Source organism: Talpa occidentalis, unplaced genomic scaffold, assembly GCF_014898055.3.
Source record: "Talpa occidentalis isolate TD23 unplaced genomic scaffold, MPIMG_talOcc4v2.1 talOcc4.7, whole genome shotgun sequence".
In the NCBI taxonomy this organism is placed as follows: domain Eukaryota; kingdom Metazoa; phylum Chordata; class Mammalia; order Eulipotyphla; family Talpidae; genus Talpa; species Talpa occidentalis.
Window position 1 is genome coordinate 7,590,393 of NW_023605083.1, and position 26,319 is coordinate 7,616,711.

The 26,319-nt window shown below is 54.8% G+C and overlaps 2 protein-coding genes across 9 annotated transcripts in view; one reads left to right on the top strand and one right to left on the bottom strand.

Annotated features, from left to right (window-relative positions):
* Positions 1–26,319, top strand: part of NR6A1 (nuclear receptor subfamily 6 group A member 1) — a 254,728-nt gene that overhangs the window by 40,435 nt on the left and 187,974 nt on the right. The window lies entirely within an intron of this gene.
* OLFML2A (olfactomedin like 2A) overlaps positions 14,983–26,319 on the bottom strand; it is a 28,952-nt gene continuing 17,615 nt past the window's right edge. For both annotated transcript variants that reach the window (XM_037492345.2, XM_054689668.1), the window contains exons 4-8: positions 26,048–26,266; positions 23,536–23,785; positions 21,680–21,910; positions 20,484–20,669; positions 14,983–19,094 (exon numbers count right to left, since the gene is read on the bottom strand). In XM_037492345.2, the coding sequence (XP_037348242.1) occupies positions 18,490–19,094; positions 20,484–20,669; positions 21,680–21,910; positions 23,536–23,785; positions 26,048–26,266 (1,491 nt within the window). In that variant the 3' untranslated portion in view covers positions 14,983–18,489. The remainder of the gene's footprint in view (positions 19,095–20,483; positions 20,670–21,679; positions 21,911–23,535; positions 23,786–26,047; positions 26,267–26,319) is intronic.

A 26,319-nucleotide genomic window follows, 5' to 3' on the forward strand; every position in this document is an offset into this window, starting at 1 on the left:
GGCAGCAGGGAGGTCTTCTGGGAGGCGCGGGCTTCTAGGTCTCTGGAGAGGAGGAGACCTCGGCCCAGCGCACAACAGGAGGAGAACTGGGAGCCGGACCTGGGAGACAGGACCAGGCTCTGCGAAGGGCTGAGGGGCGAGGTTGCAGACCTGCCTCTGGAGCAGCCAGGAATGGGGCGTAGGGCGCAGTGGGCCCCCGTGGGATGTCTTGGGAGCAAGAATGGGAAGCTGAGGTGAGGGGCGGGGGCCTCGGCTGCCTGCCTGCAGTGGTTCTCAGACTAGATGTCATGGAACCCGGAGGGTGCAAGAAGGTGCTTGGGAGCTACCTTGAGAGGATAAAATGTGGGGAAGGAAGAGACCCAGGGTTGGGATCCTGGGCCCCTGGCCCTGCTCCTGCCAGAATATCTGACAAGATTTATGACCTGTGGTCTGGGCTGTGGGTGAGCAGCGGGGAGCGTGAAGGGTGTGCACAGGCACAAGGGGCAGCCCTGACTGGGCTTTAGGCAGCGAGAAGGGGCTGCCAGAGAGAAGGAGCTGAAGTCCAGGGGTCAAGTACCTCCCACCCCACCAGGTCCCTACACAGAGGTTCTCTGGCCTCCTGACCTTTTCTTCTTGGGTGACCAAGAGGCAGAAATAGTGACCGACTGTCACGACACAACGCGGCAGACGCCACACTGCCCCACTGTGCACCTTGGTGGCGGGGCGGGGACGTGGGGGTGGAGGAGAAGTCCAGCACCCAGAGAGGAAAGACACACCAGGCCTTCCAGATAGCTTCCGAGGAGGTAGAACCTGGACGCAGCCAGGTCTGAGTGCCCGCCGGGTGCCTGGCCCCTCGGGCAGCCCAAAGCAGGCACAGATCCAGTGCCCTGTGGAAATCTGACTGGCCGGGACTGGCCTCCAAGGAGACAGCTGGGAGACAGGGTCTGGGAGACCCTTGGGTGAGAAACCAGACTCAAGCCAGAGAGCGGAGCGTCTCGGCGTGGGGGTGTGGGAGGGGTGGTGGCTGCCACTTCCCGTGCTGTGTGACCTTGAGCTCCTGGCTGAGCCTCTCTGGGCTAGGGCTGTTCTGAGTCCCCTGTCAGCAACTATCTGGGCTCTCTGCTCAATTCTGGAAGCCCAGCTTCGGGGCCCTTCGCCAGTCCTCCAGCCTTAGCAGAGTGACGGAGCTGATGGGCCCTGTGATCCCACTGTATCTTGGCTGGTCTGGCCTCTGCTTCATCAGTAAGTTGTGCGGCTGGTGGCTGGGGTGCCCTGCAGACAGGCCCTTGCTCCTCCACTGGGGCTGAGCCAACAGCCTCACCCAGCCCCCAGGCCCTGACCTTCCTCAGTGGCCATTTTGCATTGTGCCCCGGGCCCTGGGTCCCTGATGTTTGTTCAGTGGCTCCCAACCCTGAGACCTCATGCTAATAGAGTCCTATCAGCATGGGGCCCCAGTGTCTGGGGGCTAGGGTGAGAAACCCTCTTCCAGCCTGTCTTGGGCATTGTCCTGCCCTTCCTGTCTAGGGGGTAGGGGTGGGGGGAGAGGGCATTTGTGGTCATTTCCTCTCAGACTTGTTTCCCTGCTCCAGAAGCACAGGTCTGAATCCCAGCATGCAGCTACCCCCAGCTGTGCATTCCCATGCAAGTCCCAGCAGCCCTGCCTCAGTTTCCCACTCCAAAGGGCATACCACCCCTGTAGACCTGGGTTCAAATCCCTACCTCGAGACCGAGCATTTAATGGCTTGGTGGCGTAAGTTTCGGTTTCCTCTTCCGAAAAATGGGAGCTTGGACCAGCCTCCTAGGTCACGAGAACATGGACTCCAGCAGCCCTGGGCTGCTGGGTGAGTGGGGAGTCCCTCGACCTCTCCAAGACTTGGGTCCCTCCTGTGTGGAAGGGGAAGACTTAGCTGGTGAGAAGTCACGAGAGACAGAGCTGGCATGGACTGGGGGCTTGATACCTGCTGCCCTAGAAAATCAACTCAGGAACTGCAGAGCAAGATGGCCCCATCCCATTGTCCCCACAAATCAAGATAGATGGGGGCTCCGGGGAGCTGCCCCTCCTGGCCCCACGTAAGTCTCTGGGTTTTCCTTGCTGAGTTTTTCCATCTTGACTTGGTCTTTCAAGTGTGCTTCTTAATTTTCAGATGTGTGGGGATTTTCTAGTTGGCCCCTCCGTATTTGTTTCTTGAGTGAATGATGTGGTCAAACCACGCCCAGAGTGAGTTCCAGCCATGGTTTTATGGCTCAATCCTTGGTTACTTTTTGTCAATGTTGCATTGTCCTTGCAAAGGCTGTGCCTTCTGGGAGTGTAGGCTGCAGGCTTCTAGAGGTTTTTTTTTTTTTATCTCATTTAATTTCCTATATTTTTGATGACCTTTTCCCTGCCCTTTTCTACCAACTACTCAGGAAAATATGTTATGATGGGAAGGGGAGGGGGGTGTTGTCTATCTCTCCTTGTATTTCTCCCAATCTTTGTGTTCTATTCAAGTTACCTTACTGGGTGTATATAGTCTAAAAATCACGACTATTCCTGACAAATAAAACCTCTTGTCATTATAAAATGTCTATTTCTTTTTTTTTTAATTTATTTTATTTTATTTTATTTTTTTATAGAGGCATGTTTTATTTATTTATTTATTTGTTTTGTTTGTACAAGCACTGGGTACAGTCAGAAGCGCGGGAGGGTGAGAGAATTCACCAGAGCCAGAGCGGGGAGCAGAGCAGGCAGAAGGACCGAAGTACACTGCTGAGGGGAGCAGCGGGCGGCAGGAGAGGTCTGCGCGCCATGTGGGACCCTCCTCCGGTGGCCGGGGAGCAGCCGGGGATCGAAGCGGCGCTGCAGAGGCCGCGGGCAGCTTCGCAACCCAGCGCTCAACCGCTGCGCCACCGGGGAGGCCCTAAAATGTCTATTTCTAGTCATGGTTATGACCTTAAAGTCCACTTTGTCCACTATTGATCGAGCTTGGCAGATCTTCTTTTGCCTTTCCCCCTAACGCTTTCAGTGGTTATTTGCAGACTTACATATTCCATTCTTTTATTTTCCACTTTGCTGAATTCTTAGGTTTTAGGGGCATCTTTTTAAAAAACATTTATTTATTTACGCATACAAGAGCTGGGGTGCAGGCCAGAGGTGCGGAGGGGTGAGGAGGAGAGTGAGAGGATTCACCAGAGCAGATTAGGGAACAGAACAGGCAGATTGACCAAAGTACACTGCTGAGGGGAGCAGCGGGCAAGGCAGGAGAGGTCTGCTGCGCCATGTGGGTCAGCTCCCTGGCCGGAAATCGAACTCGTGCTGCAGTGGCTGCGGATAGCTTCATCGTGCTATGTCTTAACCCCTTGTGCTACCATGGAGGCCCTGGCCTGGATTTGGCTCCATAATCCCCACTCAAGTCTTGTGCCTCTCTAAGAGGTAGAGTGGAGATTTGAACTCTGGACCTGCTGTGTCCAGGCCCTACTTCTCACTTCCTCTGGGAGTCCATCCACAGCCAGGCCTTAGCCTGTGGGAGGCTCGCAGCACAGCAGGGCAAAAACCACAGCTGGGAAGCCGCCAACCTCTAGGCAGGCTCAGAACTCAAGTGATTCTGCGGAAGTGGCTTTCGCCAGGACCTCTGAAGGGGTGTGGGCTCCCCAGGGCTGTGGCGAGGCAGGGCCTGGGCTCCCCAGATGGCCCAAGAATTGGTAGGCTTGTGCGCTGAGCCAGTGTTTTGCAGAAATTACTGTTTCCAGACTCCCGGGGCTTCCAAGTTCTTACACTTAAATATTTTCAGCAGACGAGTCTTGCCACATCCCTTAAAAAAATAATAAACAAATTTGTTAAGCCTAAAGTTCAGAAACATGTGTTCAGCCATTACCTCTCTTTCTGTAACCTCCATGCTCTCTATAATGACAGTGAAGTCTGCTGTGACTCACCCATGTCCACTTGGAAGGAAAGCTTTGCAGTGGGGCAAAGGTCGTGGGCTCCAGGAGTACTATGAAGCTATCTGCAGCCGCTGCAGCATGAGTTCGATCCCTGGCCAGGGAGGTGACCCACATGGCACAGCAGACCTCTCCTGTCTCGCCCGCTGCTCCCCTCAGCAGTGTATTTCAGTAGATCCACCTGCTCTGCTCCCCACTCTGTCTCTGGTGAATCCTCTCACCCTCTGCACCTCTGGCCTGCACCCCAGCTCTTGTATGCATAAATAAATAAATCTTTACGGAAAAAAAAAGTCATTTCACTTCTCTGAAGCTGGGAGACATGGGCCCCTGGTAGTTGATACTCTTATTATCACCAGGAGTAACAACACCAATTAACCCCAGTGCTTGGTACACCCGAGGACACCCAAAGACACTGTGACTGGGCCTGGCCAGCTGCAAGGGGGTGAGCCGTATCCTGGTGGCCAGACTATTTCTTGGAAGGACGGGTGCCCTTGACACTATCCCTGGGGCTGGTGCCTGAGCTGGGCCTCCCTTCCTTGAGGCCCTTCCTCACGCTGAGGCAATGCCCAGCTGCAGCACCCCACCCAGGCTGCCCTGGGGCTGGGTGTGACACCGTCTGTCACCAATGCTCACAGCTGGCGAGCCCCTAGCACGGTGGGGTCAGGGCCTCAAGCCCAAGAGGCGAGGGATGGGAGGGCGGAGGCTGGAGCAGGGGCCAGCCTTGACCTCTTGGCCTGCACAACGCTGCTGGACGTCTCCTCTCTTCATATTTGAAATCTTGGAGGAAACAATTTACCTGAACAGCCCCTATACCTGCTCTTCCTCAGGGACGGCACCTCCTTCCGCCTCTGCATCGGCCAGAATCCAGGGGTTGTCTCTCTGTCTCCACAGCTCCCCCACTGAGGCTACTCCCAAGTTTCTTCACTCATCATTGGACTCGATTAGTTTGCTCAGGCGACTGTCACGAAATAGCACAGGCTGGTGGCCTGAACAGTGGAATCTATTTTCTCACACTCTGAAGGCTGGAGGTCTGAGGTCAAGGTGTCACGGGGTTGGTTCCTGCTGAGGACTTTTGTCCTTGGCGTGTAGATGGCCTCGTGTCTCACACAGTCCTCCCCGGGGGCTGGCCTCGCCCTCACCGCTCCCTATGCACACTCCAGTCATCCTGGGCTAGGGCTGGTTTCACTTCATTTTACCTTAACTACCACTTTGAAGACCCTAACTAAATACAGCCACATTCTGGGCATGTGGGAGGTTAGGACGTCAACGTAGGGATTTTGAGAGGATAAAATTCAGCCTAAATCCTCCACCTTCTGGGCTCACTGCCTCTGCTGGGTCCGGAGGTGCTCCTACGGAGGTGCTCCCGCCGCTGCGTTGACTCCTCCACCAGCCCCTGCAGGCAGCCTGATCTGATCTTGTTCTCCTGTTGAAAATTCACCCTGACCCCAATCCATGTCTCTAGTTCCAGCTCTGTCTCCCTTCTCTCAGCCCCAGCACCCCCCACTCCAAAGCAGGAGCCATAATCTACCAAACTCAGTGCTGTGCTCAGGCTGGTTTCCGCTGTTTCTGTGGTTGAGCTGCAGTCGTTGCTGTCACTGTCTCTGCTTAGGAGAAATGGTGGCTTGGAGAATAAAAAACTTGCCAAAGGTCCTCCAGCTCAGAGGGGTAAGGCAGTGCTCAAACAGGCAGTCTGGCTAGATATCTGTGCTCTGCGCCTGGCACAGCTGTCCCTCTGCCTGGCATTCCTCTCCATCCAAACTTGGCTGGCAAACTTCTTTTTTTTTTTTTTTTTTTTTTTTGTGGGACCCTCCCCGGTGGTTGTGGAACGAACCAGCGCTGCAGAGGCTGCGGGGGGCCTCGCAGCCCAGCGCCAACCGCTGTGCCACCAGGGGAGGCCCCCGGCTGGCAAACTTCTATGTATTCTTTAAAAAACCCATTGCAAATGTCCCTTCCCTTGCGTGATTGTCAGTCCCTGCCTTACAGGGCACCCACTCTGCTCTTAGTAGAGCACTGATCACAGTGGGAGGGGATCGTCGTGACCCTGTATGTCTCTCGGGGGAGAAGGACCTGATCTGATCCCCCTCCATGTTTTCCACACTCAGAACAGGAAGGCCCGGGGCAGACACCAGCGGATGAGTGAGCTAATGAACAAATGATTGAATATTTTATCACATACGGATTGTTACCCTGGGTATATTTTTGAGAATAGATTCCAACTCTTTATTGAAAGAGCCGGATGCATCAAATCCCCTCCCCCCTTCCTGCTTTGGGAGGGAAAAAAAAAAAGTAAAACTCCAACACCTGTATCCTTTTCTGATGGATGTTTCACCTTTTTGTTTTGCTTTTAATCCTAAACCCAGCACAGCTTCTTGGGCCTTTGTAACAAACTCACCCCTACCCCAAGGTGATCTAACACTCCAGGCACTCCTGCCCCAAGATCTTGGGAGAGGGGTGGGAGGGAAAATAGAACAAGGGAAGGAAGAAATTTTTAGCAACCTGGTTGGCTCCTTCCACACTCCAAGTAGTCAAAAATGATGTTTCTTTGTTTAAAAACATAATAATAAAGACGTCGTTTTTGCAAAAATGACCCAGCCACTTGTAAGTGATGCTAATCACATCATTGATTTAAACCACCCAGAAAAGGACAGAGAGAAAAATAAAATGACGACACATCACACCTTCCAGCTGCTGACACAGTGTCCTCACTATGCGGCGGGACCACGCCTGAGCCGTGAGCACTGTGCTTCGTTAAAAACCTCACCACCCAGAGACAGCGCTTGACACATCTGCCAAACCTCACATCTGCATCTTGTAACGCCAATTCCTTTGTCTGGCCGATACTTGCTTATTGAATGCCCGCTCTGTACCAGGCTCCAGCTGGGTCTTGGGATAAAGGGTGGAGCCCCCTCCAGGGGACAGACTTCAATCAAATAATGATACATGCGATGATTTTGTTAGAGCTATGGTATGAAGTGGGTGCTGGCTCTTTGCCCTCGCGGGTGAGGGTAAGGAGGGCTTTCAGGAGGAGGTGACAGGGTGAGATGAAGGGAAAGGAGGTGTTAACCTGGAGGGAGTGAGAAAGGACATGCCAGGAAGGGGCAAACCCAGTGGGGGAGGAATCTCACAGTTCCCCTTCTGCCACCCCCGCAGAGACCAGATTCTGATCTGGAGGCTACGCCTACACTCACAGATGGGTCTAGGCTCACGGAGGTCCCCGGCTCCCTGCCGGTGCTGGCAGCAGAGAAGTCTGGGGAAGACCAGTCAGCCCCCTTTCTGCCCCTGGACACCGTGGTGAGGCTGTGAGATCTGGAATTGCCATGGCCATCTAGTGCCCGCGAGGATGAGGCCGAAAGGTGAGGGTGATGGAGAAAAAGAGCAGGAATCTGGGTCCTTGATGCCATCACCGTGGGCTGTTCGACCCAGGGCTTCTTGTTCACAAGGATTTTGAGTTGGGTTTTTGAGGAGTGTGTAGTTGGAAGTGGGGGAGGAAGGGTTTACCGGGTATATTGTACCTGGATTATGGGCTGGCCGGGGTAGGAGTGGGGGCTGGTGGAGATCGAGACAGGAGCCAGAGAGTTGTCTCCCCAAAAGCCCATTAAAGGGAGTAGCCTCCAACCCAAGAGGCAATCGGGAGTGAGATATGGCAGGAGAAGTGGGTGTGTGTCTTTGTGCACAGAAGCCTCACCCAGCTTTTCCAGACCCCTTGGGTACTCGGCTAACCCCAGCTCCTCTCCCCACCTCAGTGGGAAATGCCCCTCTTAGGGCCCTGGATTCCCCGGGGACTGGACTCTGCGTGTCCCTGGCTTCCTAATCATTGCCTTGGATTGGTCAGTTGCTCCCGGAAGTCCGATCTAAATGTGCTTTCCTGACACATTCACAAACCATAAAATACACCCTTTTAAAGAGTACCATCCGGTGGCTTTTATAGTCACAAGTTGTGGGATCATCATCACTACCTTCTTCCAGAACACTTTGTCACCCCATAAAGAAACCCCGTGCCCCTCAGCAGTCACTGCCAGCCCTCCTCCCGCAGCCCCTGGCAACCACCCATCTTCCTGCTGCTCTGGAGCTGCCGATTCTGACATGTCACACGCATGGACCCGTACAGTATGTGGCCTCTGGAGAGAGGCCGCCCGACCTCCCCACGCACCCCATCAGGGAATATTCTAAACAAGTGCAAGGGCGATGCCCACCTTCTTACTACACAGAGACATATATATGATGTGTGTGATCCACACAGAAATAAAACCATGCTACACCTTGGTTTTTAATCCCTTTTCCCCAGGGAAGGATCGCAGCTATCGTTCTGTGTCAATACAGGTGTGCGGGGCCCTTTTAAATGTCTGCAAAATAAATGACGTGATCATAGAAGGAAACTGGGCTCAAGCCCAGGGCTCTCTCGATCGTTGGGGGCGGGGGGTGGAGGGGCAGATTTGTGCCCTCCGGACAGACTCTGCTGTGAGTGTGAATGATACACACAAGCTTGGCGCGCATTTCCTTGAAGTCCAGACCCGGGACCACGGGCCAAGTGGTTTGCGTGTTTATTTGTTTATTTTTCTGTTCTGCCCAATTTCTCTCTGGAGAGTTCAGGTCAGGAAGGCTGTCTGCTCCCATGAAGCATGGCGGCCTCTGGGTGCCTTCGGCTTTAATTCCTTCCCACTTGCTTCTCCGCGTTTGGAGTTTAACTGGTCTGTGCCTCCACTTCCTTATCTGTAAAATGGGGTCAATCAAAGTATCCATCTCATAGGATTTTGTGAGATAAATTAGCACGATACCTTTCAGCAGTGGTGGTTCTCAACTGGCAGCCTCCCCCCCCACTGGGAAATGTGGCAATGTCTGGAGATGTTTTTGGTCGTCATAGCTGGGTGGGGTATTAGTACATCTAGTGGGCAGGGGCCAGAGAGGTTGCTAAATATCCTACAATGCACAGCACAGACCCCCCACAGAGAACAATCTAGCTTCCAGTGTCAGTAGTCTGACATTGAGAAATCCCTGTGGAGAGGGCCAGGCCGCTGAAGTCTTGACTCATTGTTTAAGCTCCCACCAGTAGAGCACGAGAATGTTTGCTTCTCCAAATTTGACCAAACCACTTTAAATTTGGATCCTTTGATGGGGAGCACATAATATGGTGGCAGATTTCTTTTTTTTTTTTTATTTTAGTTATTTATGCATACAAGAGCTGGGGTGTATGCCAGAGATGCATGGGGTGAGAGGATTCACCAGAGACGAAGTGGGGAGCAGAACAGGTGGATCTACTGAAATACACTGCTGAGGGGAGCAGCAGGGGAGACAGGAGCATCATGTGGGTATCTCCCTGGCCGGGGATTGAACTCATGCAGGCAGTGGCTGGCAATGGCTTGCTAGCACTGAGACTTTAACACCTGTGCCACCAGGGAAGCCCCAAGGTGGCAGATTTCCAAGCCATGAAAGGAGAATTTCCTTTCCTTCTTCTGGGCCTGGCTTCTGGATTAGCCTCTATTCGGGCTGTGGGTTTCCAGGGAGCTGACAGGAGTTGGGGCCAGCTAAGCAACCTTTGCCCTTATCAGCAAACGCTTCAGAATTCCTGGGATTACCTGCTTGTGGGTTTCTTTGACTAGGTAGAGACAGGACATGTGCTGAGTGGAGAGGGGTTTTGGTCAGCTCTGGATGCAGATGTGCACACTTGTAAAAATAAATTATTCCTCCAAGCCTCAGGTTTTCCCATCTGTAAAATGGGATTATCATGAAGATTAAATAAAAGAATGTAGCACTGTGCCTGCTTCATGGTCACCCTCCAACAATAACAGGCACAATTATCCAGTGATTACAACATCCAAGCCCTGTGCTAAGACTTTTCACAGTTATTCAACTTCACGGTAACTTCTGAGATAGTTATCATATAATCACAGTAAGGTCAAGACCCTGGGTCTATCTATCCAGGTACAAGGGAAAGTCACCAGTGAAGCATTCAGTTAACATTCCACAAATGTTTGCTGAGCATTACTAGGCCCCCACCCAGGAACTGGCAAGTAAAAGGGGCTCCTCTTTCTCCCCCATTCACAAGTAAGAGGTAAACGAAAAACAAACAAGATGTCAGGGCAGAGTCCAGATATATTAACCTTCATTACGAGATGCAGGCTGAGATTCCCGATCAGCAATTCTTCTCATCTGTTCATCGACCAAGTGCACTGAGCGCTTGCATTGTGCCAGCCCTGTGCCCCCAGTGCTCATCCCCCCGCCTGGGCAAGGCTGGAGTTTGTGCAATTGAATGACTGAATGGGGCAGCCAACACGGAGGATGCTGGTGGGTTGGGGACCCTCATGCCTACTCGGATCCTGGACAAGAAAACTTTATTTTTTATTTATTTTTTTTAAGATTTATTTTATTTATTTATGCATACAAGGGCTGGGGTGCAGGCCAGAGGTGTGGGGTGGGGGTGTCTGACCAGAGACAGCGTGGGGAGCAGAATAGGCAGATACACTGAGACACACTCCTGAGGGGAGCAGCAGGCAAGGCAGGAGAGGTTTGCTGTGCCCTGGGGGCATCAAACTCATGCTGCAGTGGCTGCAGATAGATTCATAGTGCTGAGACTTATATAACCCCTTGTGCCACTAGGGAGGCCCAGACAAGAAAACTTTTTACAAAACAGAGCCTGGAAGCCACCATCCAGTGCTTGCTGAGCAAGAGATTTGTCTTGGGCAGGTTATCAGGAGAGAGTGAGCAGGGGAAATTCTCTCTTGGGGGCGAGACTCAGGATAAATCAATGTGTTTAGGGGTGAGCAGGATGCCAGCTTTGCTAAACTGCACTTCAGGGTTCCTTGGAAGTTGACCAGCTCCCTCTGGTCTGTTAAACTTGTGGGTGGTAAATGCCAGGAGGGCTCTGGACTGCCTCTCTGACCTTGAACTGATCTTGTGGGACTGGGCACAAAGTTTCACTTTGATTTTCCAGGCTGCCTCAATTTCTAACATCTCCCTTCTTGAAAAAAATCCCCCGATATTTGGGGCTCAAATTGGGATATTTGAATGAGACTGGGAGGGTGAGTGGAGGCCTTGAATGTCACCCCAGGAGCATGGATTTGATCCTCAGAGCAATGAACCACGGATAGTGATAGGTAATGGAGTGAAATGAACTTTCATTTTAGAAAGTTCACTCTGGCAGCTGAAGTGGAGGATCAGAAGGTAGGAAGAGATAAGCAGAAAGATCAGTGTGGAGGTTGTCACACAAGTCCAGGCAAAAGCCAGAGCAAGACCTTATTTGGACCTTGCCCTATAGTGACAATGACAAAATGTAGCACATCTAACACCACCCTCACTTCCTATTCTCATGGCAGACATTGCTAATCGCTCACTGTCCACCCTCACACCCACCCTACTCTCTGTCACATAAAGTCGTCAGTTCTGAGGATATGTGTGTATTTGCTCATAATTCACCTTGGATCGGCCCTAACCTGAGGCTCTGGGGGTCAAAATGATGGTCACGCATTGTGCCTCTCCCTTCCCAATGCCCTTCTGGCACCCTTTTACTAAGCCTTTCACCTCACAACATTCCTGGAAGATCAAGTTTGTCATCCCCATTTTACAGATGAGGAGACAGAGAGCAGAGAATTCAAGTAGATGCCTGAGATCACAGGTGGTGGGTGGCAGAACTGGGATTCAAATCCAGGGCTGTCTGGCTCCAGAAGCCCTGGCTCGTTCCAGAAGAAGCTTGTCCCAGCTGCAGCCCATTTGCCTCTATCAGGGCATCATGCAGAAGAGCCAGACAGGTTGGGGCCAATATCTTGGTAACAGTAACTTTCCCTGTTGATAAAATCCCTGGCTTTAAAAAACCTGGGAAACTTGGCTTTGGAATCACCCTTATCTAATCTGCTCTGCACTGGGTCATGGAGAAGGAAAACTCTGACCCCTGGGTGGGGGGGGCATTGGGGGATGGTGGAGGGGGTGCTGCAACAGATGGTGAGGGCCAGAGGCCTGTTGCTGTGGAAGAGAATGAAGTTTCTGTCCTTGCACTGTTGGAATGAGAGCCCTGCAGCCAAGCGGCCCAGGGCCAGGGCGGGACCAGCCAACCTTTGGCACGTGAAATGCCACCCCCTGCTCCTGGCAAATCATTCCTGGTAATAGGTCACCCCCTCGGCAGGCATGCATCCTGAAAGCCCTGTCTGTTCCTGCCTCGTGGGGTCCCTGCTGGAATGTAGGGGGTTGAGGGACTGGCTCCAGATATGGCTAGAGTTCAGACGGGTGGGCAGGGAATGGCTGGGTACTGCCTGGGGGCAGAGGGAGCTTTGTGCTCTGTGCCCCAGAACCCCACCCCTCTCCACATTGCCCCACTGGGGAGAAATGGCTGACAAGTCTGGCAAAGGCTGCTCTCTCTGCTCCCTCTTCTGGGGCAGCTAGCATGGAGGATGCTTTCCTGGGTGGCCCCTGGCAGCTGGCAGACCCACCCCATAATGAGTGGGGTGCTTTTCCTGAACATCATGAGGGTGAGGGCAGGGGCCTCAACCCCAAAACATGGTACAATCACCCAGAGAACTTTCAAACACCCCAGATCTCAGTCCCCACCCCAGAGACTACAGTGGTTGGTCTGGGATGACCTGGGCATCGGCCCTTATTAAACTCTGCAGTGATTGTGATGGGAGCCGGGTCTGTGTTTGCAGAGGCGGTGCGGCTGCGCAGCCACCTCCAGCTGTGTGATCTTGAGCCCTGGACGCAGCAGCCCAGCCCTGCTGTCCTCATTTGTGACATCTGGACAGCAAGTTACCCATTTCATGGGGCTCCTGGGAGGTTTCAGAGGGACCTGCCATCGCGCCTCAGCCCCTGTGCAGAGCACCCGCTTGTATGTGTCCTTCTGTGGGCGTCGTGGACAGTTCCTGTGTCTTCCTTTCCCGCCCAGCCAAGATTTTAGGGCAACCAAGCCAGAGAGTCTACCAGGCAGAGAGAGGTCTCTCTCTGACTTGGGGGCAGGTTGGGGGGTGTTGGCCTCTGTGGTTCTTACACCTTGGGGAAGCCCATGCTCCTTGGCAAGCCACATGCAGCCGCTCGGGCTTCCTGCTCGAGGCCCAGGCGCACCATCCAGGTGTAGTCGTTTCTGGCCTCCCCTCCCACCGCAGGCTCTCCTGGGCAGGGTGAGACCCACTCATAGGAGCCAGACACGCAGGAGGGTCCACCTGCCTGATGCCCATGGGTCCTCGGAGTGGCCAGTTCCACACCGCACCTGCATGGCCCCTTCTAAATTCCCGCATGTGCCTGCCTCTCGCTCAGGGCTTACACCCACACATGCCTCGTCCCTCGCTTTCTCTCAGGTGTTGCTGCCCACATCCCGGGAAAGAGTAAGAGGTGAGTCAGGTCGGCTGAGTCCACTGAAAACAGCGGCCTCTGTTTAGCCGCTAAGCTGCCTGAAACGCTGAATCGGGGCACAGAGCTTCTTCTGTGGGTGCTGTGGGAGCATGATGGCCGCGGGCAGCAGAGACGCCCACAGCCGGTGCCTGGGTGTGTTCTGAGGCAGGTGTTTTCCCTCCGAGATGTGTTTTCTTGTTCTCATGCAACTGCAGGATGGAGTCCCTGGAAATAGCCCATCTGTCCTCCAAACTTAAGGACCTGAAATTGCATTCTAGAGATTTCTGCATGGAACCTCACCTATGCAGGTTCTTGACAAAATGCTGCATGAATAAGTGAGAGAATGTAACCCACCTAGTGGCCACGGCTCAGAGCCCAGGCCGGCTTGCCCGGCCAGGCTCCATTGATCACTCGGTCGTTCAGACACATGTTGGGGGGCCCTGGTGTTGATGACCTAGCAGGAGACAAGATCTGCTTTCATGCGCTTCTACAGCTTCCCTGGGGATGGGACACATTAGCTGAGGCCTGAGCCACCAGGAGGAGGCACCCTCGCACAGCTGCAGGCGCTGGTGTCCCAGGCAGGGGGACCTGCTGCTGATGCAAGGGCAGGGAAGGTGGGGCAGCCGAAGGGACTGGGGCAGGTGAAGGGCTGAGGGGGGGCTGGGGTTCAGGTTACCCAAAGCCCAGCTCCCGTTTGGCCTGCCTGCAATGAGGGTCAGCCCCAGGCCTGTGTAGGTGAGAGGCGCCTGGTCCTATCAGCCCACAGTGCACAGTGGCACCATGCTTCTGCCAGTCTGTCCTGTGGGGAATGGGACCTCATCTTCCCCAGGGGCCTCAGGGACAGCCCCCAGCTCGCGGGGGCTCTGTGGAGGCTGGCCTGCAGCTGGGGCAGGTCCAGAAGGGCAAGCCAGGTTGCATGGGTGAGTTTGGAGAGTTTGTTTTAAACCCAAGTCACCCATCAATGGTTTGAGAGCGCGCTGGGTACCTGAGCAGCCATGTGATGATGGGCCAATCCCACCCCTCTGGTGGCATCAAGGACTCTGCCCCCTTGCTGCTGAGTCACTCTTCATGCCCCCTGATGTTTGCTGATCTCCCTTTTCCCACAAAGAGAGACTGGGCTGGGCTCATGGGCATGGTACCCACTGGAATCTAATCCACGGGAACTCACTTTGAATTTGGGGTCACTGACTTTCCTTTTACTATTATAGTCTTCCTCCTTTAACAACTTAAGTTTTTCTTTTGTCAACAAGCATAAAAAGCTCCTCTTTAAAATAAGTCAAAGGAATGAAATAGCAAATCCTGATGCTGGTAACTGCAAATTTTACAGAGGCTGCCCAGGTGAATCACTGAAACTGGGGAGACATGGGGCTTGGAGATGCTCAGCGCCTCCCCCGCAATTCCATGAGACTCTCTTTTTCCCCTTGGGAATATCTTTCTTTTTGTTCTTACCGGTCCTTCTGCCCCATATTCTCTGATGCAGGAGCCAGTGTGAACAGCGATGCTCTCTCTGCAGCTGGCCCAGGGAGAGGGGGGAAGCGGTGAAGCCAGTGTCTGAACCCCTTTGGGAGCAGCTCCCTTCTCTGTGCCAGGAGGGTCTGACTTTCTGCCTGAGTTGGATTCCACACTAGTTCATTATTCAAAACTGGTTCATTATTCAAAACTGTACAAAGACAAAGTCAAGTGACCTAAAAAACTAAATATTTTTTCAAGTTATTAAATATGTATGTTGTGATGAGGAAGCAGAACATAGCACTGAGTCAAGATTTTAAATCAAGTTTTTCATTATGTATTTATTTAGATATATAACACCTTGTTGCAAAAAAGATATTGTGGCAACTTACAAAAACAGATAAAATACCACAGAAGAATAATAAAGAAATCAGGGTAAAAGCAGAAACCTAGAGTCTAGTAGGAGACTCAGTACAATTGTTAAAAATCCTCTCAAAAGTGACTTTGAGCTCCCTAGTAGCCAAAGCAACAAAAGTCAATACAATTTGTTACAACGGTTAGTTTGGAGCTTTGTATAAACTGACCTGGTTCAAATTATGACTCTACTACTTGTTAGATCTATAACCCTGAGCAGGTTGCTTTACCTCTGAACCTGAGGTTCATTACCTGTAAGGGGGAAAAGTAATGCAGTCCTTGGTGGTCCCTGGATGAATTAGCGATAATGTATGTAAAGGTGCCTTCTAGCTCTAGGAGGGTGCTGCCTGGGCGAAAGGACTTGCCCAAGCTTGCAAGTAAGAGGTGGAGCCAACCCAGGACTCCCTAACCCCCATCCAGTGTTGCGTCCTTTTGTCACTAAGTGGTTCCGGGACTGTCCCCGGGGAGGGTGCTTTGGAACACCTGCACCCTCAGGGCCCTCAAATCATGCCTAGTAAAACCTTATGGACTCACCTTAGGTGTAGCCCCCTAGGCAGGGTCCCTGTTATTTCCTCCCCAGACAGAACAGATTAGACATTAAGGCATGGAATCTCTAGAGAGGAGGCAAAGGCTACAGCCAAAGTCTCCTGATGTGCCACATTCAGAAACACCAGAGACAACGTCCTCTGGCTTCCACGCTGTGGTTGGCTAGAGGCGCCAGCCCTCCCCAGTCCAGGCCTGTCCTTGTTTGAAGTACCTGTTGCGAAATGCAGTAAGGTCCAAGGTGGGTCAAAAGAAGTCGATGGGGGTCAGGTTTCCTTGGGAAACCTGTTGCAGGCTCCACTTCCCCACAACAAAGCCCCAACAGCCTCCTATCCCTGGCAGAACAAAACTTGATTGAGAATTTTCCTTTCTCTGTTAAGGTATATTCACCTTCATTCCAAATGTGATTGGAGGCAGTCACTCCTTGGCTTGGCATTCAAGGCTCTTTAACCAGCTAATTCCAACCTCCTCAAGTGTCCCACGTGGCCTGGACACCCTGGGTAAAAGCGACGGTTACAGTTTCTGGGACTGCCACTAGGGCGACGCGCAGTTGGCGAAGAACAAAACTGACCAAGCCGGAAATTCTGACTTGACCAGAGAAGAAAGTGCCGCATCACCTGGGTAAGTCCCTTTACCTCAGTTTCCTCATCTGTGAAATGGGCATATTTAGAGTCTCTGCTTTCCATTGTGGAGATGCAAGGGGAGCATTCAGGTGGCACGTCCTGCCCTCTGCCGATGCTCAGCCAGTGAGGGTGTTGATGTTACCTGGCTTTGCAGCCTGGCTCTCCACCCAACTGCCTACGTGAAAATGACTTAACTTCTCTGGGCCCCACCTCCACCATCTGGAAAATGAGGGAAAAAAACACCATCCCACTCCATAACCCTTGTATTGAAAACAGAAGGGGCCTGGGGAATGTTTGAGGGCTGGAGCCAGCATCCTTCCTCCGATAACACTTGTGTTTGTTATTTAGTTTTTCAAAATAGTCTCTTACTTTTCCTTTTTCAATTTCACGAAGAAAGTGGGGCCTGAACACGTGTCACATGGTTGGGTTGTGATATCATGACAGGCACAGCCTTGTAACCCCCACACCCAGGGCCCAGGGCAACGCCGGGCCGTGCAGCCCCCTGAGGAGTGTCAGCGGAGCCCATGGGTGGGAGAGGCTGGATGGCCATCGCTATGAGTCAGGCCCTGCTTGGCTGGGTGTCATCATTCCCCTTTATTTCACGGGTGAGTTACAGCTTAAACCAAACATTTCACCTGACAATGCCTGCAAGAAATACATCCGGCACAAAGTGCATTTCCTTATACTCTTGGGTGGGCAGCTGAACTTCCTAGCCTAGCATCGCGTGTTCAAATATATAAATACCCCAGAGCTGGCAGGGGGCAGAATGAAGGTCGGAGTTGTATGGGGATCAGAAGTAGATACCCTTCAAGGGTGTTGAGATGGTTTGGGTGCTGGGGAGTCGAGCGCTTTCCAGTCAGATACAGACAAGGCCCTTCTAGAAGGAGATTGGCTGTGTCCTGTTCTCAGCTGACCCTGAGCCACCTTCTAAACCTTTGGTGAAACAGGGAGTGGACTGGAGAACTTCTTTCCTTAAAATACTTCTTTTCTAAAAGTATTGTCCAAAGCAGATCAGGGCAGCTCGAAGGTGCTTGTTTCCTGGGCCCCTGGGTCTGAGACCCCTGAGCCAGCTGCAGCACCAGGCCTGGCCACTTGTGTACCCTCAGCCCCCAGCCTGGTGAGGGCGACGCTGGCCCTGGCATCTCCAGAGCCTTTCCTTCCCTCCTAGCTTGCACCCTTTGGCTTTTCCCTGCAACCAGAGGTTGGAGGCGTCCCTTGGACCCAGCTGCTCATATTTCTCTGCTGTCCCAGCCCCCAGGCTGCTGGGCCACCCATTAAATGACCCGGTCAGCGCTGACAAAGGAAGCATGTTTTGTCCTGGTACCAGCCTGGCTTTGGGCTTGGGTCTTGCTCATGGCAGTGCTAGAGGTATCCCTGAGTACATGAAGGTTGTAGGTCGGGGGGTCAAAGGCCCAGAAAGAAAGGACAAGATGGGCCCCAAACCCAAGGGCTCTGGGAGGGATGGACCTGAGCCTGGACAGGTGGCCAAAGCCAGCACTTCTGGGTGGAGAGGGTGCCTTGGGGCCTGGCCTAGCTCCCTACCCCAGCAGGCAGCTGCCTGCAGCCTTCTCAGCTGCTGCTGCAGAAACAAATGACGGCACTGGTGAAGAGTAAGAAAATAAAATGAGTACAGAGGGAGGGAAACCTTGGAACAGGGGCTGGTGTATTTTCTTAGGGTGTGGTTTCTGCTCAGTGGCTGGGTGACCGTGGATGTTTGGAATGCGGTTGGACAGCGGGTGGGGTGTGGGTGGGAGACTGGCCAAAGGCAAAGAGCAGAGCCATTAGCCCAGGGGCCCAAAGTCCAGGGCCACCAACAGCTCACGCAGCACCAGGGCCTGGGGTGGCGCACAGGCCTCAACCCTAATGGATGAGCCACAAGGGGAGAGGGAAGGCCTGGAGGGAGGGGAGCGCAAGGTCGACTCTCCCCATCTGTCAAGCGGGGCTGTGATGAGAACATGGCCTGCATGATCCAAACGGGGGCCACTTCGGCAAGAGACAGTTGTCTCCGTGCCTCGGTGTCCTCCTCCATGAAATTTAGCGCTCTCCCCTCGCAGGATGGCCTCGGGAGGGGGAAGCGGGTTAGTGCAGGTGCTGGGCACAGTTCTCTGCAGGTGGAAGGGATGAATATTCCACTGGCTGCTGGGTAGTCTGCCCGGCCAAGCCACGCGCCTAGCAGGAGACCCACGCCTGGGTCTCACCGCTTCCCGCCGTGGCGAGCCCCTGCCCCGCACGCCTCTCCTGGGGGCCGGGGCCCGGCTCAGACCACGAAGTGGAGCGCGTAGGTGAGCTGGTGGCCGTTGTCCCAGGCGTACAGCACGCGCTCGCGGGGGTTGTAGTCCACCTGCGTGGTGTAGGCGTGCGCGTTGACGAAGGGCAGCTGCGGGCGCGCGTCGGTGCCCGTGTGCGTGTCGAAGGCGTAGGTCACCTGGCCCTCGCGCTGGCTGTAGGTGTCCACGGCGTACAGGATGCCGCACACCAGGAAGCAGTTGCCGTAGGAGCTGCGGCGCAGCCGCGTCCTCCACGTGGTCTCCCGCTGCACCGACAGGTCGCCGGGGTCCAGGCGGCTCAGCACGATCACCTCGGCCTGCGCGGCGTCGCGGTCGTCGGCGGCGGGGTAGATGACCCACAGGCCGCTCTCGTCCACGGCGAAGTCGATGTCCGAGTGGCCGCGCCACTTCCAGGGCGTGGTGTCCTCGTACACCACGTCGGGCAGCAGCGCCCAGGAGGCCACGAAGCGCTGCCGCAGGTCGTACTTGATGATGTTCTTGGTGAAGGCGCGGTTGTAGTAGAAGGCGCCCTGGTACACCACGTGGCCCGTGCCGATCCAGTTGTAGGGCAGCTTGTACATGTTACTCCAGCGACCTACGCGGGGGGGGGGCGGGGGGTTACATCGCAGCCGGGAGGGGGTGACGGCCGCGGAGCCCTCAGTCTGGCCCAGGCCCTTGAGCTGCCCAGTGAACTGTGGATACTGAGGGTGTCTGGGCCTGGAGCTGGGCCCCTGGTTCTATCATTGGAGGAGGAGGTGCTATTAGCGGCCCTCCTGCGAGGAGAAAACAGGCTCCGAAGGTTCGGGGTCACCCACTGACAGAATGGCACAGCCAGGGTCTAGGCAAAGCCTCCTCTGGCCCACGCTTCCTCTTGGGGTCTTTGCCTGTGCTGTTCCTTCTGTCTGGGCCACTGTCCCCCACCTCATCTACCTGGGGCTAGGCCTCCTTATCTGTTCGAGCCCTTAACCGAGTTAATCTCCCCCAGGAAGCCTTCCCTGATCTCTCCATGCTTGAGTGAGGGGCCTCTCCTCTGGCACCTGTAACCCTCTGCCTCAGCAGCTGTCACTGGGTTCCTTGCTGAGCTGCAGGGAACAGGGGCCAGGTCAATTTTGATAGGAAGGAGGAAGGACTCTGGCTGTTCCAGGTCACGCCTCTGACTCCACAGCTTTCATGATAAGTCCAGACAGTTTGGCGTGGCTCCCCAGCCCACTCATTATAGTCCACCAGCTCCCTTCTGTGCTGCCATGCTTCCTCGTTGCCCGGCCTCTGTGTGCAGGGCCTTCTCTCTGGGACACCTTTCCCTCTTCCTTCTGCAGGACCTACTCCCTGCTCTGCCTTCAGGCTTAGCTCGGCATCACTTCCTCTGGGAAGTCTTCCCTGATCTCCAGGCTGGGTTACCACAGCACCCTCAACTCTCTCTGTAATACTGTACAGCAACTGCCTCTTTAAGTCTTTGCCTCCATATCACACTGTACAATTTTAGAGGAAGGTCATAGCTAAGTGACCCCATCCCCCCATCATGCCCCAGATCAGATAACAAAATTTCTGCCCTTCCCTATTCTAATAGTCCCATGCTGGCCCCTGCCCAGACCTGCAGCTCCTCCTAAGGCCTGGGGCCCTGCTCACCTGGCAAACAGGGTGATAACCCCCACCTCCAGAGTTAGGAAGATGCCATAAGCTGATATGCACAGGGTGATTAGCAGGGAATCAGAACTCAACAAGTGGAAACTCTAAGTGTTGTTCCCCTGACGCTGAGTTACACCCATGAGGGCACCCCTCTTGTTTGCCCCTGACAAAGTCCAGGCCACCACACAGGGGACACCCCCAGATCCCCCTCCTTGGGATGGCTGAACATTCAGAGCTAGGCCAGATGAGGAAATCCGGACCACGGGAAACCACAGGGCAAAGGAGGACCATGTCTCCATGGTGGACCCTTCCCTGGCTATCCTCGCCCTGCCCCCACCCCATTTCTGGGGTCCCTGACCTTGCTTGAAGTTCTCCAGGTTTCGGAACTCCACCAGGCTGTTTCCATAATAGTAGTTGGTGACGTAGATCCTGTCGTCCCGTGCGGTAGGGTCCTTCATCCAGGCTCCCTCGTGGCGCCCGTAGCTGTGGTGCCTCACCGGGGGGTCCACGGCCCTCAGGGTGCCCTCACAGCTGGCCTCTCTGCCTGCAGGAGTGAGGGGTGCAGCTTCGGGTACACGAGCAAGGCCGCGAGCCAGACCAGTGCCGGGAGCGCTATCTGGGTCTGACTGAAATCCCTCCCGGTGTTTGCTTGCACCCCCCACCCGGCACGTTAAAAACCATCCTGATCAGGCAGAAAACACGCAGCCTTCAGAAGGAAGGAGAATGCAGAAAGCAAAAATCATTCAAAATCCCGTTGTCCAAAGAAATGTTTGAGCCGGTTGTATTTCCTTCCTTTTCTTTCTTTGCATGTACAATCACGCAGGCGTACTGAAAAAAACCCCTTCTGAACACATTTTTATGTATCCTGTGTTCGCCTCCACTGAGCATTTTCTCACATCATTAAGTGGCCTTTTACCGACGAGACGGTTTTTTTCCAATTTTCTGACTTTAGAAATAAGCTGTGAGGAGACCAGATCAGCTGCAGCTGTGGTAACCTCTCTGGTGGAAACTTCAGGAAAGATTCCTGGAAGTGGCGTGGCGCTGGGGATGGAGTGCAGGCTTATTATCACAGGTAGCCAAGTGCCTTCCAGAAGGATCGGCGCCCTGACATAATAAGAAACATCTCTACCCAAAGACAAGCCCAAGATCAAAATCGGGCCAGAGAGTGGACAGGGGAAATTAAGAAATGAAAAGAGGTGCTGGATTTGATGAAGGCGTTCTAGGGAGCGTTTGAAGAAGAATTTGTTGAAACTACTGCCTATTTCACTCTAAATGTGGTCAAAGGTTTTCTGTGAGGGATCGGGTAGGAAGCACTTTAGATTTTGCAGACCATGCAACTCCCGACCCATATTCCTCTCTCTCTCTCTCTCTCTCTCTCTCTCTCTCTCTCTCTCTCTCTCACAACCCTTTAAAAATATAAGAACCATTTTTAGCTTGAGGGCTGTGCTGGAAAAACAAACAAACAAAAAAAAAACCCACAAATAACCAACCTGCCAGGCTGCAAGCCGGATTTGGCCAGGGCTGTAGTTGGCTGCCTCTGTGAGGCTCACTCACCTTGGCTGGGGACGTCTGCATGGGAAGGTGGCTCGGTGGGCAAGGGACGGGTGGTGGGAGTGGGGGTGAGGGTGGGAGTGGGGTCCGAGGTGGGGCTGCCCCGGGCCAAGTCCACTCCCTCCGAGGCCACAGGCCCAGCCTCATCATGCTCAGCAGAGTTGGGCTCTGGTGGCCTGCCGTCCGCCCTGGGGGGCGGCTGCTCCAGCCAGGAAGTGCCCTTGAGGGCATTGTCTGTGGAGAGAAGACGGTGTGCTGATATCCCAGCTGCTCAAGGCCCTCCCGGGACCCAGTGGGCTCCCAGCTCTGGGATCCTGAGGCAGAAAAGGGGAGTCCTGGGGAGTGAAGACCTCCAAGTAGGAGGCGGTGGGGGGGCTGGGGAGGCCTTGGTGGTCAGCAGACTGGCTCTGCTCCCCCAACTGAGTAGCCTCAGCAGCTCCCCTGCCTCAGTGGGTCTCAGCGTCCTGCTCTGTAAAACAAGAGGCACGCTGTCCACCTCGTGAGGCTGGAGTGGCGCTGGGGATGGAGTGCAGGCTTATTATCACAGGTAGCCAAGTGCCTTCCAGAAGGATCGGCGCCCTGTCATAACAAGGAAAACATACGCAAACATTGGCGCAGGTGCTGGCAGACACGGACCCCGTTCCTTCCTAAGTGCTGAACTCTGTTCCCCTCGCCCTCATTCCGCAGAATCACCTCCTGGAGGGGAGGTGAATTTTACAGGCTTTTTTTCCCTTTATCCCTGGGTGCCCACCCTCTGCTTCCTTGGACCCAGTTGTCTGACTTCTTGCTTTCTTCTCCCTGCCTGGCATCCGCTCTGTCCAGGGGTCCAGCTGGCCCTGCTGTGTGGCAGCCCGTGGACCCTTCTGGGATGGAGCACACCCTCTGGCCAGGCCGGGGGCCTGGGCTCGTCAGCCTGCCAGGGCAGAGTCACATGCGGCAGCTGTTTCTGGGCAGTGCCCCAGCCAGGGGTCAGAGGTCTGGGCAGTGGCCAGGATGAGCTGGCAGGACTGGGGGCCAGCAGCTGACACCGGGGTTGGAGGCCCCAGAGCCCCCGGGAGATGCAGAACAAGGGAGTCCTTGAAGGAGTCCCTCGCAGACCGTGGCCCTGCCCCCTGGGCATGGGCCGGGCAAGGGGCCTCCCTGAGGAGGTATCAGCAGAACCCATGAAGGGGCACAGAATTGGGTCACCAAAAGAGATCAGGCATCTGGAAAGGGGGGTTCAGGGAGGGATCAGGAGATACCCCAGCAGAGACGGCTCAGAAATGTGGGTACTCAGAACTTTTCTCTTGTCTCTCCATTCATTACTTTGCTGCCCTTCTCTGCTCTGGCAGGAAGCACAGACTACAGTCCATACAGTAGTCTGCGGGGTCTCCTCTGGGAAAAGAAGGCGGAGGAGCTGGAGAGGCTACAAGGCCAGTCTGGAAATGAGAGGGATCCCCAAAGACCCCATGTCACTTGCCAGGAGCCTGGCCCAGCTGTAGCCCCCGGGCTCTCTCACCCCACCTCTGGCATCTGGTCCTGGACATGTTTTTTCCCACTAGACTGTGAGTTTCAAGTTAAGGCAGACTCTTGGAGACATAAGTACATGGTGGACCTTCAGCAAATCTTTGCTTGAAAAGGAAAAAGCAAGCGAGGGGGAAGACGCCTGTAAATTCTGGAGAGGCACCCAGTGGCCCTTTCGAACGGTTTTATCATTTCATCCCCAATACCCCCATGAGGGGTTGAGCAAAGGGCAGCAGCAGGTAACCAGCAGAAGTGAAATCTGGGTCAGTCTGACTGGAGAGGAGACTCCGGGTCAGGGTAGAGAACCATCCATGTGCTAACTCCATTCCCCACGGCTCCAGTTCTCGCCAACTCACCAGCCACGGCCTCGGTCGCTTCCTTCTTGCCTGCCTTGTAGTAGGTGATACCTCGGATCACGGCCTGCTGCTGAGCCAGGGCCCGCGGCTTGGCTGTGGGCTGGGTGGATCTTCCCTTGCTGCCCTCCCTCCTGAGCTTCTCTGCCTTCAGCAGTTTCTCCTTAGGGGGTTTTGAGGGGCCCCTGTCCACAAAGCTCTTCTGCACGTTGCTGTATTTGTCGGTGTCTTTGCGTCTCCCTCCAGCTGTGTCCTGGGAGAGAAAAGAGTCTCAGATTTGCAGATGGTATGGGAGGTGATGTGGGGGCTCAGGGAGGCTAGCCTGGCGGGGGAGGGGGGGGATGCTCTAGACCCTCCATCCCGTGTGCTCACACAGTGAGCCTCCCATGGTGGCTTCCTCCATAACTAGGGTGGGTCTCAGCTTCCCCCTTGGCTCTAGCTCCCCTGCAGGCTTGAGGCCCAGCCTGGGAGGTTGGATTCCTGTCCCCTTTCCCAAATGCTGTCCCCCCCAATTCCAGCGAGGTTGCAGGCCAGCTCCCTGGAGGTAGCCAACCACCAGCCCAGCTTCCCATCTGTCTCTCACTGGTCTTTGTGTGGGGGCAGAGGAGAGGTTCTCAGGCCCCTAGGCGTGGTGACCCACTCAGCTCAGTGTGCCTGGAACTTTCCCAGTTTTAGTGCTGAAAAGTCTGTGTCGGGGAAACCCTTCCATTCTGGGCCCACCGGGCAGGTTGGTCGCCTAGCAATAGGGTGTGCGTGCTTAATGTCTGGTAAGTTATGGTATTTTCTCTTCCTTCTATTTTATTTTTTTTAATAGGCCCGAGATCTTTTATTTATTTACTTTTTCCACTCCTGTCACGCCACGGAGCCACAGGGAGTGGGCCCCAGCAGCCAGTGCACTTCCCAAGCACCTTTCTCCTTGGCTTCCTTTTTGGTCCTTGTCTTTCTCTGTTCCACGCGTTTCAGGACGTGGTCTCGGCTCTGCACGTGCTCAGTGTGCTCAGTTGCAAACGTGGATTCTCTTGGCCAGAATCTTGCCCTTAACTTGTTTGTTTACAACAAAGCCAACTGCATGCTGGGTGGCACCGTAGACACTTCCAGTGTTGCCATGGTAATAGGTGTGTGCCTTCCGTTTTGAACACGGCCCACCCCCTTGATGCCCACAGTGCCACCTTTCCTGTAGTTTCTCATGGATGTGGCCAGAGGGACACCCCAAGTTTCCCGAAAGGCCTGGAGGGCACAGGGCGGGGCCTCTCCTCTTACCCTTTGTGTTGGTCCTTTTGGCCACTGGGAGACCAAGGTTCCGGCCCACAGGCTATTTTCACTTCCTCTTAAACACCCCCTGTGCTGGCCTGGCACGAGAACACAGGGCCTGTGCCATCACCTATTGTTAGGCTGATTTCAGGAGATTCAGCAAGTGGGGTATCTGGCTGCCTTCACTCCTATGGACTTGGCACCAGAATGGGGAGGAAGCCAGCTCTGGGCCAGGGCACCGGCCTCCTCCAGGCTTTATCGGGCTGGAGGAGGTTCCAGCTGCAGACACAAAGGGCCCGTCGTCATGGTGTCAGCCCAGGAGCGGAGGCGTGGGGAGGAAGAACCTGGGCTTGGCACTCACACAGACCCCGAGTGGCCACCCTCTTTCCATGCCTCCTTGTCTGCCAGCTGGGGGTGCATGTCACAGGTGGTCATGGGGTGAACTAGGATCATGTCTGGGCGGAAGTCGGGGTGAGAGCAGGCTCCCCAACAGACGAGGCCGGAGTGGAGAGCGCAGCGGTCTGCGTCCGCCCCCGGCGCCGGTCCTTTGGGAAAGGGGCGGAAATCCACTCGGTGCTGCAACTGCCTTTCCCACCCCGGGGTGTGTCCATCACAGGAGGGGCTCCTCTTTCTAATCTTCTGCCCAGAGGAAGAGCCTTTTCTGTCATCTGTCTGCGGACAGGAGGGCCTTTTGCAAATGCGACCAAGGTGTGGTGTATGTCCCGGGAGCCTCTGCTCACTCTGCTCTGAGCTGGAACCGGGCACGTCTGAGGTGCGCGGCAGGAGTCCACCCCAGGCTGGTTACATGAGCTGGTATAAGTCTGCAGGGCCCCTGAGACAGGGCCCACCTACCCCTGAGCAGGCCTGACCCAGCCAGGCTCCCAACCACAGCAGGGGAGGCGGGAAGAGTTAGCCTGCAGCCCACCTGGTGTCCCAGGCCAGGCAGGGAGGGGATCCCTGCAACCTCTCCACTGGTCTGGAAAAGTGAATGAGAAGACTGCGCACCGCCTGGCTCAGGGGACGGGCATGCGGCGGGATGCCCATGTCTCCTCTCGCTCCCCTGAGCTGACTGCACCCAGTCTATGATAGGCCCCTACCCCCCGACACCCGCCCACCATGGGCTTTCCCTCTGTGCCCGCCCCCAGTCCTGCCCGACAGTCTGGAAACCCTCCGCCCTTCCAACTGGCGCTCAGGGCCGAGGCGCTGGCATACTGGCTCCCGAGCCCACCCGCCTCTGCCCCCACTACCAGAGTTCCGGCCCCACCTGCGCTTTGCTGCCTGGGCCGGTGGTGGCGGCAGCAGGGGCAACGGCAGGGACCGGGGCCCCGTCCTTCTGCAGCAGCTGGAGGCTCAGGCTGGAGAGCTCCTTCTTGAGGCTCGTCATGATGGCCGAGTGGTTCTCGTAGCGCCGCAGCTGCTCGCTGACGTGCCGCATGCTCTCCCGCACCACCTCGTTCTCCCGGCTCAGGTTGGCCTTGACACTCTGTGGGGGCAGGACCTGAGGTCTTTCCTCTGACCCACCCCCTCGTCCTGGGG